At 41.4% G+C, this 15,036-nt stretch overlaps 1 protein-coding gene across 2 annotated transcripts in view; it reads left to right on the top strand.

Moving 5' to 3' along the window:
* The window catches only part of FBH1 (F-box DNA helicase 1), a 49,892-nt gene that overhangs the window by 20,561 nt on the left and 14,295 nt on the right, over positions 1–15,036 (top strand). For both annotated transcript variants that reach the window (XM_067534917.1, XM_067534916.1), the window contains exons 11-20: positions 3,321–3,408; positions 3,901–3,987; positions 4,590–4,726; positions 4,989–5,088; positions 5,274–5,395; positions 7,562–7,637; positions 12,283–12,480; positions 13,292–13,417; positions 13,979–14,085; positions 14,711–14,842. In XM_067534917.1, the coding sequence (XP_067391018.1) occupies positions 3,321–3,408; positions 3,901–3,987; positions 4,590–4,726; positions 4,989–5,088; positions 5,274–5,395; positions 7,562–7,637; positions 12,283–12,480; positions 13,292–13,417; positions 13,979–14,085; positions 14,711–14,842 (1,173 nt within the window). The remainder of the gene's footprint in view (positions 1–3,320; positions 3,409–3,900; positions 3,988–4,589; positions 4,727–4,988; positions 5,089–5,273; positions 5,396–7,561; positions 7,638–12,282; positions 12,481–13,291; positions 13,418–13,978; positions 14,086–14,710; positions 14,843–15,036) is intronic.

Consider the following 15,036-nt stretch of genomic DNA (forward strand, 5'->3'; position numbering starts at 1 on the left):
CTTCACATGTTAATTTCTTCAAATACTTAATTTTTGATTTAGTCATCCAAGTACATAATAGATATTCATTTCCAGAGGCCAAAATGCTGATAACATAAATCTTCATAAGGACTTAAGTTCTTCAAGTTACTTTCTGTAAAGCACAATTTTCAACCCTCAATAAGTGAGGTCTGGAAATGAGATAATAAGCCTTTCACCTCTCGATCACCAGTTCAAATCCACCTCAGGTCAGAAGTGGCTGACTGAAATGTGCAGAAAGAATAGCAAATATGGCAGATGACCAGATTGGCTAAACAAAGAAGTCTTTGGTGAGCTTAAACACAAAAAGGAAGCTTACAAGAAGTGGAAGCTTGGTCAGATGACTAGGGAGGAGTATAAAAATACTGCTTGAGTATGCAGGAGTGAAATCAGGAAGGCCAAAGCACAACTGGAGTTGCAGCTAGCAAAGGACGTGAAGGGTGACAAGAAGGGTTTCTACAGGTATGTTAGTCCAAGAAGGTGGTCAGGGAAAGTGTGGGCCCCTTACAGAAAGGGGGAGGCAACCTAGTGACAAATGATATGGAAAAAGCTGAAGTACTCAATGCTTTTTTTGCCTGTCTTCACAGACAAGGTCAGCTCCCAGACTACTGCACTGGGCAGCACAGGGTGGGGAGAAGGTAAGCAGCTCTGATGAGGTGGTGAGGTGACTGGCTCTGTGGATGTAGGGAAGGCGGTGGATGTGATATACCTTGACTTTAGCAAAGCTTTTGATACTGTCTCTCACAATATTATCAGCAAGTTAAAGAAGTATGGGTTGGATGAATGGACTATAAAATGGATAGAGAACTGGCTAGAGCACAGGGCTCAACGAGTAGTCATCAATGGCTCCATGTCTAGCTGGCAACCAGTAACAAGCAGAGTGCCCCAGGGGTCGGTCCTGGGGCCAGTTTTGTTCAACATCTTCATTAATGATTTGGAGGATGGGATAGATTGCAACCTCAGCAAGTTTGTAGATGACAATAAGCTGGGGGGAGTGGTAGATACCCTGGAGGGCAGGGATAGGATACAGAGCGAGCTAGACAAATTAGAGGATTGGGCCAAAAGAAATCTGATGAGGTTCAACAAGGACAATTGCAGAGTCCTTCACTTAGGATGGAAGAATCCCATGCACAGCTACGGACTGGGGACCAATGGGCTAGACAGCAGTTCTGCAGAAAAGGACCTGGGGGTTACAGTGGACATGAAGCTGGATATGAGTCATCAGTGTGCCCTGGTTGCGAAGAAGGCTAATAGCATATTGGGCTGCATTAGTAGGAGCATTGCCAGCAGATCGAGAGAAGTGATTATTCCCCTCTATTCGGCATTGGTGAGGCCTCATTTGGAGTATTGTGTCCAGTTTTGGGCCCCCCCACTACAGAAAGGATGTGGACAAATTGGAGAGAGTCCAGAGGAGGGCAACAAAAATTATTAGGGGGCTGGAGCATGTGACTTATGAAGAGAGATTGAGGGAACTAGGCTTGTTTAGATTGCAGAAGAGAAGAATGAGGGGGGATTTGGTAACAGCCTTTAACTACCTGAAAGGAGGTTCCAGGGAGGATGGAGCTAGGCTGTTCTCAGTGGTGGTAAATGACAGAACTAGGAGCAATGGTCTCAAGTTGCAATGGGGGAGGTCTAGGTTGGATATTAAGAAAAACGTTTTTTCACTAGGAGGGTGGTGAAGCACTGGAATAGGTTACCTAGGGAAGTGGTGGAATCTCCATCCTTAGAGATTTTTAAGGTCTGGCTTGACAAAGCCCTGGCTGGGATGATTTAGTTGGGGTCAGTTTTGCTTTGAGCAGGGGGTTGGACTAGATGACCTTCTGAGGTCCCTTCCAATCCTCATCTTCTATGATCCTATGTAATCTCATTAGCAGGAGCTCATTTCCCAGTCTGGAGTCTGAGATGTCATCTGGTTGGTCTGGTTTCTCTCTTGTACCATTCTGTCTCAGAGTAGGCTGTCTCATCTCATTGTGTTGGTGCCATGTGGTAGAGTTGACTTCAGGATCAGATCAGACGGAAAGCCAAGATCAGGAGGAAAAATAGTGGGGAGAGAGGAACACACCAGGGAAGGAGAGACAAAGCAGGGTCTCGCATATTGCTGCTCGTGTCCCTGCTGGTGTGTCAAGGTCTGGACTTCACAATGATGCAGTGACTTTTGGGATCCATGGGTGAAGGACAAAGTCCTTGGAGTGGAGTGGGACAGAGGCTGATGGCCTTCCCCCTCCGCCAGGAATTCCGCCAATTGATTTGCCAGTCCCTGCCCTTCACTGCAAATTTTTTATTAAGGGCCCCAAAAGAGGTGATGAGTGGAAAAGTCCATCCTCCCGTTGTTTTGTTCACCCATCAAGCCTAACTTCTGATGTGCCAAGCGTAGCCCATTGATTTCCAATCTCACATTGTTCTTGTTTACCAGGCATGATCTTAACACAGTCCTCCAGTTGTATCCGTAGGCCTTTTTGTTTGGACTAATTTAATCTGTCTCTCTCTTACACGTTTTCCCATCAACATTTGTTATCTGTTGTTGTGACCTTTTATGAACTTTCACTCACTTTTTACAAGTGAACTTACAATTAGGGTAAATGATGAAGCACAGTTACAACAACATTGCCCACGCCACGCACAAAATGAACAAACTTGTACAACTGGGAACTAAGGGCAAACTCATGAGAGAGGCCAAGAGATGAATAGGCATGAAGACTGAATTTCCCATCCACCCTTACAAGCCAGTGGGACTATTCCCATGCACAAGTTTTTGCAGAATTGGAGCCTAAATTTTAGAGGTGATGGGTGACAAATAGAGGATTGCGTGAGGAAGAAAAATGTTGCTTATTGAAATGTGCATATCCTGAGTTTCTGCTTCATAGAACTGTTGTTTTGGGCTATTTAAAAAAATGAATTTGCTTTGTGGCATGGCAGATGTGGGGTTTTCAGGAGGGATTTCCCTTAGGTGTGGACAGATTTAGCAAATAGATTTTGGGAAGGGAGTGCTACATGCAGGGGGAGCATGGTGTTATTTTGCCACGTGGACGGTCCACACAGAAGGGAGATATGTCAGGAGATGAGGTCAGAGTTGGAGGCCAGGGAAAGAATTGTTGCTATCTTTCAGGGCTATATGAGAAACTGAAACTTGATAGGTGAGTCATTGGGGATACCAGAGGAGGGATACAGAAAAGGCAATTTAGACATGCAGACTATAGGTTTGTCATCTCAATTATACTAAAGTACGTGAGGCAGCAGAGCGTGACATTCTGAGACTGTTTTGTGCATGAATCTAGCAGGGTTCTTATGATGTTGCTTTCTAGATCATTGTTGAAGAAGCAAGACGGATATGGGACAATATGAAAATGCTAAATGGAAATACAGAACGCAATTGCAAAATGACATCGGATGGTATGTTGTCAGAGAGAGTACAGATGTTAAAAGGGACACCATCAGTTTAAAAAGCAAAAATAGTAAATTAGAAAAAAACCAAACCAACTTCTGGAGAGATTTGTGCAAGTAACACCTGCCATGGCTATTACTGAAAGCAGATAGAGGGAAAAGAAACCTATCTTTTCTCAGTTCTTTGCTTTGTTCAGACAGCTCTAGTGTGCCTTTGACAGCTCATGGAGTATGGTCAGAATCACAGAAACTGTGTAGTTAGTTTCCCCTTTGGTAGTTTGTCTTTCACAAGCAGCAAGGGAGAAGGCAACATACAGGAGCAAAAAAATATGCATAAACCCACAAAATCTGTCGGGGACACAGGGCCAGAAACTGCTTTTAAATCACTCTTTAAAAACTGATTGGCATTCAGGTTGATGGTGTCTCATTAAACTGAAAGTAATTTGCCCTTAGTTATGACTTTTATATATGAATTACCTGATCGTCCAGTCCTTCTTCCAGGGTATTTGAAGCTTTGGCAGCTTAGCAAGCCGCGGCTTTTTGAGTATGATGCCATATTTGTGGATGAAGCGCAGGACTGCACTCCAGGTGAGTAAAGCAGGAGACAGTCTGAGCAAATAATTGATTGTCATTTCTAAGCACTTTTCAGATGTTAACTAATTAACCCTAATATTCCCATGCCACAGACAGGGAAATAAAACACCAACGGCATTGGTAACTGAGAGAACTTGCTTTCTATGCACTGTGCTCCAATCACTAACCCACATTTAGGGAGCTGGTTGGTTGGGGGAGGAGGGTGCACACGAGGTGGAGGAGGAAGAGAGGAGTTTTATGTATTTCAACTTCTATGCAGTAGCATCATTATTATTTATAAGTCGTACCTTGAGGCCCCAACCAAGATGAGGGAGAACGAAAACACAGAGGGATTGTGATTTTTAAGGCTGTCACACATGGAGTCCACAGTGGGGCTAGGAATTGAACCCAGGTGTCCCCTGTCCCAGTTCAGTTTCTTAACTGCAGGACCATCACTATATTCTAAATATTTCAGGTCACTTACATTGTTTAAAGGACTTGTCTTTTTTCTCAACTGCTTGTTTAGGCTTGAACCATTTTCTTTACCATGCAAAGTTTATTTCGGTTTTGCAAACAAGTCTCTATGAGTTTAATTAATGCTTCATTTTTTGCTGCAGCCATCATGGATATTGTGCTGTCCCAGACCTGTGGAATAATCTTTGTAGGAGACCCACACCAACAAATCTATACCTTCCGAGGTGCTGTCAATGCACTCTTTGCAGTGCCGCACAGCCACATCTTCTATCTCACACAGGTAAGACTGGGAAGCATGTGCCTGTGCCTGTGTATTCCAGTGCTGAAGACCCATCATTTTCTCCAGTAAAAAGATTAATTCAGTTTAAAAAAATGAATGACAGTGCCTCTTCCAAAAGCTAGTAGGTGAGAAAACATCCCCTGTTGTCAGTTAATCAAAGTGGATGATCTTTTTTTCATAAACAGGTGTAATTTCCTATATGCTTTTGTGTGGGATTGTCTTCTGTTTGCCTGATCTCTGCTTCCTTTGCTCCATCTTGTAGAGTTTCAGATTTGGCCCTGAAATAGCTTACATCGGAGCTACTATCCTGGATGTCTGCAAGAAAATCCGAAATAAGACATTAGTGGGTGGAAATCAAGAGGGTAAGGCATTAAATTGTGTTTGTACAATGCCTAGTACAATGAGGTCCTGGTCCAGGACTGGGGCTCCTAGGCGCTATTGCAGTACAAATAATAATAGTAAAAATATATGCTTTTAAAAATGTTTTTGTTCTTGCTTTTCTTCATACATTGGCTTACTGGCTGGGGGGCCTTTTTTTCGTCTGCAGGTGATGTGAGAGGCAGTGTGAATGGGAGGACTGCTTTCTTATCACGGGGCAATTTGAATGTGTTTGAAAATGCAGTGATGGTTACTGGAGGAGAGAGACCAACAAAAATACACTTGATTGGGGTAGGGTAGATTTCTTATTTTGTATGTGGAAACTGACAGCTTCTGGGAGAGGGGGCATTGAAGTGACTCTAACTCTACCTAAGCAGTTTCAGTCACAAGTATAAATTGTCTTGCCTTGAAATAAGTGTCCCAGATCCCCCAGAGTCCGTAGCATATGACTATGTTAAGTGACGAAGCAAAGTAATTCATGGTGATGGCAACGGTCCTCTCATTAATGGGGAAAGTGTAATATAGTGGATCAAGGTGAAGCAGTGGATATTGGGGCCTATAGTTTCCACAGGCCATGAACTCTGTGTGCTCATCTATAGTGACACCTGATTTTCTGCTATACTTCTGTAAAGGAGGCAATATCAAACCTAACTCTTAATTCCCCAACTTCTCTGTGTGTATGTCAGTCTATAAATGTTATCAGTGCATAGGATGGGATTTTCAAAAGCATTCAGCATTGGTCTAACTCGGCTGCTACTGAAGTCAGCTGTAAAACTCTGATTAACTTCAGTGAACTTCACTTTGACATAGTTTTTGTGGTTTCCGTTAACTTTTTTAATATTCAAATGGTTGATACGGGAGCTAGTGGCTTTCATCTGTGGGTTATTGAGCATTTTGTAAAACCCAGAAAAAGCATTCATAACAACACAACGGAACAGGTTCTAGTAGTATCAGCAAGGTATTTGGTTTTTTTGCATTTTATCTCTGTGTAGAATTTTTTTTCTGGTCTGCAGGGCAAGATGACTGGGAGTCATGTTTTCAAAATTCACACTGAATTTGTATCTGCAAATACTGTGCGTGCACTTGTAGTATGTGTGCGTAAAAATGTACTCGTGCTTTTGCATGCTCAAATTTTGCAGATGCACTGTAATGATAAAACTTCACACTTGACTAGCACAATGCTTCTGAGGCACTGAATGTGTTTTACAAAGAGTTATGAATAAAGCCCTCCAATCCCTGTGCAAAATGGGTGAGTTAGTCTCACTGCACCAGTGTGGACCTGGAGGCACAGAGAGGTTAAGGGACCTGCCCAGGTTATTTAACAAGTCTGTGGAAGAGCCAGGAATAGGACTCTCATCTTTTGAATTTCAATCCTATGCTGTAAGCGCTAGACCATCTTGCCCTCCCTTTAGTCATGAAGCTGTAAACTAAAGCTGAGCAAAAACTGGAATTTCTATCCCATGGGAAATCATGATATTTCAATATTTTTGCATCCTGAATTGGACTGAAAAGCCCCAAAATTTCCTGAAATGAAAAACTGAAAAAAATCCTGATTTGGAACTAAGGAAATGTTTTGACACTTTCGATTTTTAAATTAAACATTTAATCATTATCAAAACTAGCGTTTCATTTTGGTTTGTTGACCCAAATTGCAACATCATACTGCAGTTCCCTTTTAATGCTGCATTGCCTCACGGAAATTGTAGTTCCAGTGCCTCATGTCCTCCTCCTTCCCTATTAGCTGGGCTCCCTGGCCATCTTACATCTCCAATGATACTCCATGGTCATGTGACTGTTCATGATGCATCCCACAGCTCAGAGAGGAGAGCATGTGGTGCATCATGGGAGATGAAGTCCAGCCATGGAGTTGAAGCTGTATTGGAGAATAGAGGCATGAAGCACACAGAACTGCAACTGGCATAGGACAAAATAGGGGAAATGCAGTTTAATGTCAAGCTGGCTTGAAATGAAACATTTTGGTTCAGTTCAACAAACAGAAATATTTCTATTTGAACTGAAAATTGTTGGAAAATCAAAAATTTTCTGCAAAATTGAAATTTTTTTTTATAGGAACTGCATTCTTTTGAAAAGCAATTTTGATGGAAAAATTCCCAACCTCCTCTTCTGTAAATGAATCCACAAAATACATTCCTGGCCACAAAACGTGATTACCAGCTGGGATTTTGTTTTCCATCGCTCATTCTGTGTGGGCTTTTTGTTTGTTTGTGACGGTTTTTGTGTCATCTGGGATCATCCACAAATTTAGGCTAGATTTTTTTTCTTTCTAGCTTCATGCTGACCATGCATACTATAGTCTGCATTTTAGCTTCATTTTTGAGTTGTTTTCTCTATTTACGCTCTAGGAAACATACATTTTAGCAGGAAACTAGGTCTTGTGTAAACTTTAAGTAGCATCTTCAGTTAGGTCAATTTTAAAAGAATTTTCATCTGGTTTAGGGGCCTAAAAATTTTGGACTAGACAAAATTCATGACATTTGGAAACTCCTTCAACCTGAAGAGGAACGTGTGAGATGTGAGTATATTGTCATGTATTCTTCCCCTGAAGTTACATACCATGATGTTTACTTTTCTAGCTTCTACCAAGCGTTATATCTCCATCTGCCCCAACTGATAGATGTAAACGTCTTTCACTTCATTGTGACTGGCGGATCACGTTGTTTGTTCATCTTCTGGGTGATTTGTGCCTTGCTGGTTTGTAACTATCGGTGATAGTTATTTCTGTGTTTTTACTGGTGAAGTGGAAACATGGAATCTAACGTCGTAGCAAGAGCTTACACTTCCAGATCCTGTCCTCTGAGATCCTTGATCTCAACTAGAAAAGTCCAGTAAACTATGTTTTATCTCTGTCCTTGCCATTTCTTTGACATAAAATGGAGGTATTTATTAGATGTTTTGAATGTTGGTGAACACCTTTATTTAGTTTTAGGGTATCATTCAGAAAAACATTGTCCGAGTCACTTAAAAAAAAACAAAACAAAAAAACAAAAAACCTACCTCCACCTTGGACCTAATCTACCAGCGTTGAAGCTTTGTTTGCTGATGTTAGGTCGAGCCTGGGAGCAAATCGGGTTATAGTGTAAACTCAGTCGCAGCCTTAAATATGGAAGTGGTTTATTGCCTCTTTAGAATATGAGCCATTACGAAAAGTGCCCTCTGTGTAAGAACATAACTATTGTGTTAAACTGCATGGATCTTGGCTGCTTGTAAATTTAAAAATGTTATTTGTCCCACTCTAAATTCATTAATAGATTCAGTCACTGATTCCAAGGCCAGAAGGGACCATCGTGATCATCTAGTCTGACCTCCTGTATAACATAGAACTTCCCCAGAATAGTTCCTACAATCAGATCTTGTAGAAGAACATCCAATCTTCACTTTAAAAATTGGCAGTGGTGGAGAATCCACCATAACTCTTGGTAAATTACTCCAATGGTTAATTACCGTCACTGTTAAAAATTCATGCCTTATTTCTAGTCTCAATTTGTCTAGCATCAACTTTCTCTGCTAGACTGAAGAGCCCCTTATTAAATATTTGTTCCCCATGCAGATACTTATAGACTGTAATCAAGTCACCCCTTAACCTTCTCTTTATTAAGCTAAATAGTATGAGCTCCTTGACTCTCACTATAACACACATTTTCTAGTCCTTTAATCATTCTTGTGGCTCTTCTTTGAGCCCTCTTCAATTTATCTAACATCCTTTTTGAACTGTGGGCACCAGAACTGGACACAGTATTCCAGCAGTGATTGTACTAGTGCCAAATTCAGAGGTAAAAATAACCTCTCTACTCTTAGTTGAGATTCCCCTGTTTATGCATCTCAGGATTGTATTAGCTTTTTTGGACACAGTGTCACATTGGGAGCTTATGTTCAGCTGATTATCCACCATGACCCCCAAATCATTTTGAGAGTCACTGCTTCCCTGGATAGAGTCCCCTATCCTGTGAATATGGCCGACATGCTTTGTTCCTAGATGTATACATTTACATTTAGCTGTATTAAAATGCATATTGTTTGCTTGCACCCAGTTAACCAAGCCTTCCAGATGGTTCTGAATCAGTGACCTGTCCTCTTCATTATTTACCACTCCCCCAGTTTTTGTGTCATCTGCAAGCTTTATCAGTGATGATTTTATGTTTCCTTTTAGATCATTGATAAAAATGTTAAAAAGCATTGAACCAAGACCTGATCCCTACGGGAACTGACTGGAAACACACCCACTTGATGACAGTTCCCCGTTTACAGTTATATTTTGAGACCTATCAGTTAGCCAGTTTTTAATCCATTTAATGTGTGCCATTTTGATTTTTATATCGTTCTAGATTTTTAATCAAACTGTCATGTGGTGCCAAGTCAAAGTATTACGTCAACACTGTTACCTTTATCAACACAACTTGTAGTCTCATCAAAAAAAGATATCAAGTTAGTTTGACAGGATCTGTCTTCCATAAACCCATGTTGAGTTGCATAAATTACATTGCCCTCTTTTAATTCTTTATTAATGCAGTCCCATATCAGCTGCTCTATTATCTTGTTCAGGATCAATGTCAGGCTGATAGGCTTATATTGACCTGGGTCATCTCGTTTATTCTTTTTAAAAATTGGCACAACGTCCACTTTCTTCCAGCCATCTGGAACTTCCCCAGTGCTCCAAGATTTATTGAACATCTAGATTAACAGCCCAGTGAGCTCCTCAGCCAACTCTTGTAAAACTCTTAGATGCAAACTTTTGGACCTGCTGATATGAAAAAGCTTGGCTTTAATAGCTGCTGTTTAACATCTTCCTGAGATGATATTGGAATGGAAAGAGGGTTATCATCGCCATATGATAAGACTATATAATTTGTTTTATCCCCAAATATAGAACAAATAATATTTATTGAGCATTTCTGCCTTTCCTTCATTATTATTGATAATTCTATCTTTTCCATCTAGTAATGAACCATTACTGTTGTCAGGATTCTGTTTGTTCATAATATATTTTTAAAAACTCTTTTTTGTCTTTAGCTCTGCTGGTCATTGACTTTGCCTTGTGTCCCTTTGCTTCCCTTATCAGTTTTCTACAATTCCTAACTTTTGATTTATGTTCATTAATATCAGCTGCCCCTTTCTTCCATTTATTATGTTATGTTGTTTATTTTTATATCTACATTCCCCTCTAAACCAGGTTGTTTTATTTAACCAGCATGGTTGCCTTCTTCAATTGTATCTTTTTGGGCATCTAGTAAGGTGTTCTTCAATAATTCCCATTTACTGTTTACATTTTTCTGAATAAATTCTTCCTCCCTGATGATCTGTTTCATAATAGTTTGCACATTATAAATGTGATCAAGTCGTGATCAGTTGTACCTATGCTATCATTAACTTTTAGTTCTGTGATCAGTATCTGTTAGGACAAGGTCTAATAAAGATTTCTCTTATGTTGGCTGCAAAGCTTTTTGAGTGAGGAAATTGTCATCGATAATGTTTAGAAATTCCAAGGATGTTTTCACACTAACAGCATGAGACCTCCAGCATATGTCACTCAAATTGAAATTCCCCACGATCACTCAGCTTTTCTCCTACACATTATAAATTGGTGCGCTAGGAAGCGGACATCCTCTTCCCTAATTTGATTTGGTGGTCTGTAACTGACACCAACTAATACCCCATCTTGTGCTTTATCTGTTAAGACATTGATTGATCCATAAGTAATCAAGATAATTTTTGTCCAGGTTGTCAGCGACTCGGAAACAGGGAATGCCATTTTTGACATAGAGTGTCATGCTCCTTTCCTTTTGCCCACTCTGTCCTTCCTAAGTAGGTTATAACCATTGATTTTAACATTCCAGTCATGCCAGTCGTCCCACCAGGTTTCAGGAATACCAACTAGATCAAGTTTATGCTTCAAAATGAGCAATTCCAATTCCTCTTGTTTGTTACCCAGGCTCCTGGCATTACTGTACTGGCAATTCAGGAATGTCTTCTCTTCATGTCCTCTGGTCCCTTGACTGATTTTGTTCTCAACATCTCGATTTTTGTGCTGAGCGCTCATATCTTCTATCCCCTTTGGCTATTAGTTTAATTCTCTCCTGACTACCTGGGGACAGGCTGGCTAGAGGAAATTGGTCCCCCTTCTACTGAGATGGAGGCTGTCCGTACTATACACCCCCCTCTCCCAATAGAAGGTGGACCAGTGTTCCACAAAACCAAAACCCTTCACGACTTACTTTAGCCAGAGGTTTGCTTCAAGAATCTTCTGCCTTCAGTCTTCCTTTGCTTATGGGACAGGAAGGATCTCAGAAAAGATTTCTTGGACATTCTTCTTTAGTATGCTTTCAAGTTCCCTGATATCATCTGCTATTTGTGCAATAATCCATGATGCAATGTCATTAGTGCCTGTTGACTTCTGGAGCATATCCGATCTTAGAGTGGTGTCTTGTGCCTTGGCTTTGGAAAGGCAGCACAATGTCCTGTTGTTCTCCTGTCCCTTGCAGAATATTCTTTTGATTCTTCTTGGTCTAGGAACTCCTTAGCTTCTCTGATTTTCAGTAGCGTCTCTATTTGTCCCTCCAATACAAGAATCTTTTCCTCCAGCACAGCCACCAACTTGCACTTCATGCACAGGAGATCTCTTCTGTCAGGAAAGAGAACATGGCACATCCATTCCAGGTCACCACCACTGTTCCATCTCTGGCTATCATGATGTCTCTAAGAATATTGTGACTTCTGTAAGGATCCACCCCATAAACTGTTCTGCTAACCCAAGAATATCACAGTATCTTCAAAAGGGAATTTACCATTTAGAAAAATAATAAATTTAGTCTTTTTGAGATACACGCTACTGCTTTTACTGCAAATAATATCCAGTTCTTATACAGAACTTTGCATCTGTTCATCTCAAGTGCTTTACAAAGGAGGTCAGTATCATTATCCCCATTTTACAGATGGGGAAACTGAGACACAGAGACGTGACGTGGCTTGCTCAAACTCACCCAGCAAGCCAGGGTTGGAGTTGGGAATAGAGTCCTAGTCTCCTGTGTCCCAGTCCAGTGCTCTATCCACTAGACCACATTGCCTCCCCTACTCTTTATTTATTTCCGTTTCATTTGGAGTTATAAATGCTACCAGCTGTGCCTTTCTTGTGTATTAACATTATCCAATACACTTGTCACTAGTGAACCTCCAAATTGAAGACCACTTTATCAGGAAGTGGGTTGAGAAGGATGGTTTCCAGGGTTTAAAGAGCTACGCAGCTAACACTGAAGACAAGGAGCTGGAAGTGAAGATCGCAATAGTGGAAAAATACAATGTCCGGATTCCCGAGCTGGTGGAGAGGATAAAGAACAGTCACGTATCAAATATAGCATTTGCAGGTAAAGCAAAACCCACCTGTTTTTTTAGAGAAGGAAATTGATTCCCCTTATTTAATCCAACCTCCTTTCCCCAAGCTCTTAAAAAAATAGTGTGTTTGGCCTATGATGGTCTTGCACCCAAAAAGGAATGAGACAGCTTCTTCTGAGACATTCCTGGGTTCACTGTAGAATGAATTTTCCACTGGAGCTTTATAACTGAGGTTCTGTTGGAGATGAATGAGGATTGTTGGTATTTCCTGGAATCTAGCACTCTGACCCCGTGCCTTACTTTATCCTGCCTATTAAGATTCGCATTCAATACATCTCCTGGATACTGGCTTAAATTTGCAGAAGATTGGTGGATTTATAAAATACAACAAACCCGGTCTTGTTTGGGTTCAGGTCTGTGCTGGGGTGCGAGGTAATGGCATTTTCTTGCTGGGCCAGTCCTGGTCAATGGGCTAGTGGATAAGTGTAGGACAGGTGCTCTGGTTTGGGTGTGACTCTCTCTGCTCTGTTCTAACAGTTGGCAGAGCTGCTTTGCTTCCAGTTCGCAGTGTTGTAGCCGTGTTGGTCCCATGATATTACAGAGACAAGGCGGCTGAGGTGATATCTTTTATTGACTCAACAGAAGCTAATCCGGTAAAAGATATTACCTTACCCAACTTGTCTTGCTTCCAGTTCATGTTTAAAAGCTAGTGAAACTATAAATGCAGAACAAAGTAAGTTAATCTGTACATAAAGTGCTTAGTAAATAACAAGATATAAAAACATATTTTGGCTGGTATCCTCTCTTTCGGTTTCCTTATTTCCTGCTGTGTGTTGGTTCTAGATTACGTGTTAGGCACTGTACACAAAGCCAAAGGCCTGGAGTTTGATACCGTGCTGGTTGCAGATGATTTTGTGAAAGTCCCATGTGCCAAGCATAATCTCGGGAGGCTGCCTCGTTTTAGTACTGGTAAGGGAGATCCTTTACACTGGAACCATTCTTTTCCCTGAAGGGAAAGGTGATGCACAGGATGGGCCATTTGCGCCTCCCCCATCAGAGACCGCCCCCTTTGGAGGTAGGCATCGGATTGTCTCTGGCCATACTTAGCTGTGTTCTCTCCCACGCTTGCTGCCGTTTACTGACTTCTCACTTGTGGTGTAGTTCCTTTGTGTAAGTCTGTGCTTGGGAGAAGGGAAATGGCACTCAAGTGTAGGTTCGTCACTCAGTGAACATTCACTGTTCCTGATCAGCAAGGAATGTGTGTGCCCTAAGGGGAGAGAATTAAATCTGTTTGCTGTCCCTGATGTCTTGCACAAGTCCTACCGTGGCTGTGTAACAAACACATGGCAGGGTCCCATACACCCATGCAACCTTGCTTATTATATTCTTAAAGAGACACCAGCCATGTTTCTATGACATACCCAGGTCGTCTTAAATTTTCACCCTTATTCAGCAATGGATAGAACTAGCTGAAATACCAGAACAAATTCCAAAATCTTAACTAAGTCCCTCTCTCTAATCTGTGCCTAGACATGCTGCCAGAAGATGAATGGAACTTGCTGTATGTTGCTGTGACTCGTGCCAAAAAGCATCTGTTAATGACAAAATCCCTAGAAAACCTTTTGACCTTGGCTGGGGTGAGTTAAACATGCGACTGCTAAGTGACTCATGGGTACCGCAATTTGGATCTGTGATCAGATGGAGCAGGATGTTACAAGGGGTCATTGACCAGTTTAAAAAGAGAACGATATATGTATAGCTTTGAGTGCTTGCTACCATAACATTTGTGCTAGAGTCCTTCAGTGCTTAAGGGGCTTATGGGATCGGGTGACAGGATGTGGATAGTGTAAAGGAAGGTGAAGTTAACCAGTAAGGAGGGAGACTAAGATTCATATTATTCTCTGAACGATGGGCTGAGTTCTCTTCTTAGTTATACCAGTTTAGGTTGAGAGTAACTGAGATATTTGGGTCTTAGCCTTTATATTTCCTGATCTTGAAGTTTTAAGTGCAGCCTTAATGTTGCTTTTAGACTTATCTGATTATAATACAGCGTTGATTCTGCCTTTCTCCCTCACCACACGTGTACGTGTTCCCTTTCCTGCACATCCAGTCCTCAGTCTTGTTCCAGTTCCTTCCTTTCAGGTGTTTTTCTGTGGTTGGATTTTTTTAAGCTCTCATGTTGCAGATCATCCTCGCTGCTTACAACCCACGCATGTTCTGATGTCCTAAGTTCACTGTACGCCTCGTTCTTCTCCTTTTCAGGAGTATTTCTTGCGGCCAGAGCTGACGAGTGAGACCTTAAAGAATGGGGCAGTTCATTGCTACATGTCACAGTGCCGCAATGCTGTGCCTGCCGGCTCTGTTCTAACCATGAAGAAAGTGCCGTTCACTTACGTAAGTCTCCTCTCCTCTCCTTTCCACAGTAGAACCTCAGAGTTATGAACACCTGGGCAATGGCCGTTGATCATAACGCTGAACAAAACGTGATGGTTGCTCTTTCAGAAGTTTTTACAACTGAACATTGACTTAATACAGCTTTGAAACTTTGCTATGCAGAAGAAAAATGTAGTTTTAACCATCTTAATTGA

The sequence above is a fragment of the Emydura macquarii genome, unplaced genomic scaffold (genome assembly GCF_026122565.2).
Source record: "Emydura macquarii macquarii isolate MOO-44397 ecotype Brisbane River unplaced genomic scaffold, CSIRO-AGI_Emac_v2 contig_3470, whole genome shotgun sequence".
Classification (NCBI taxonomy): domain Eukaryota; kingdom Metazoa; phylum Chordata; order Testudines; family Chelidae; genus Emydura; species Emydura macquarii.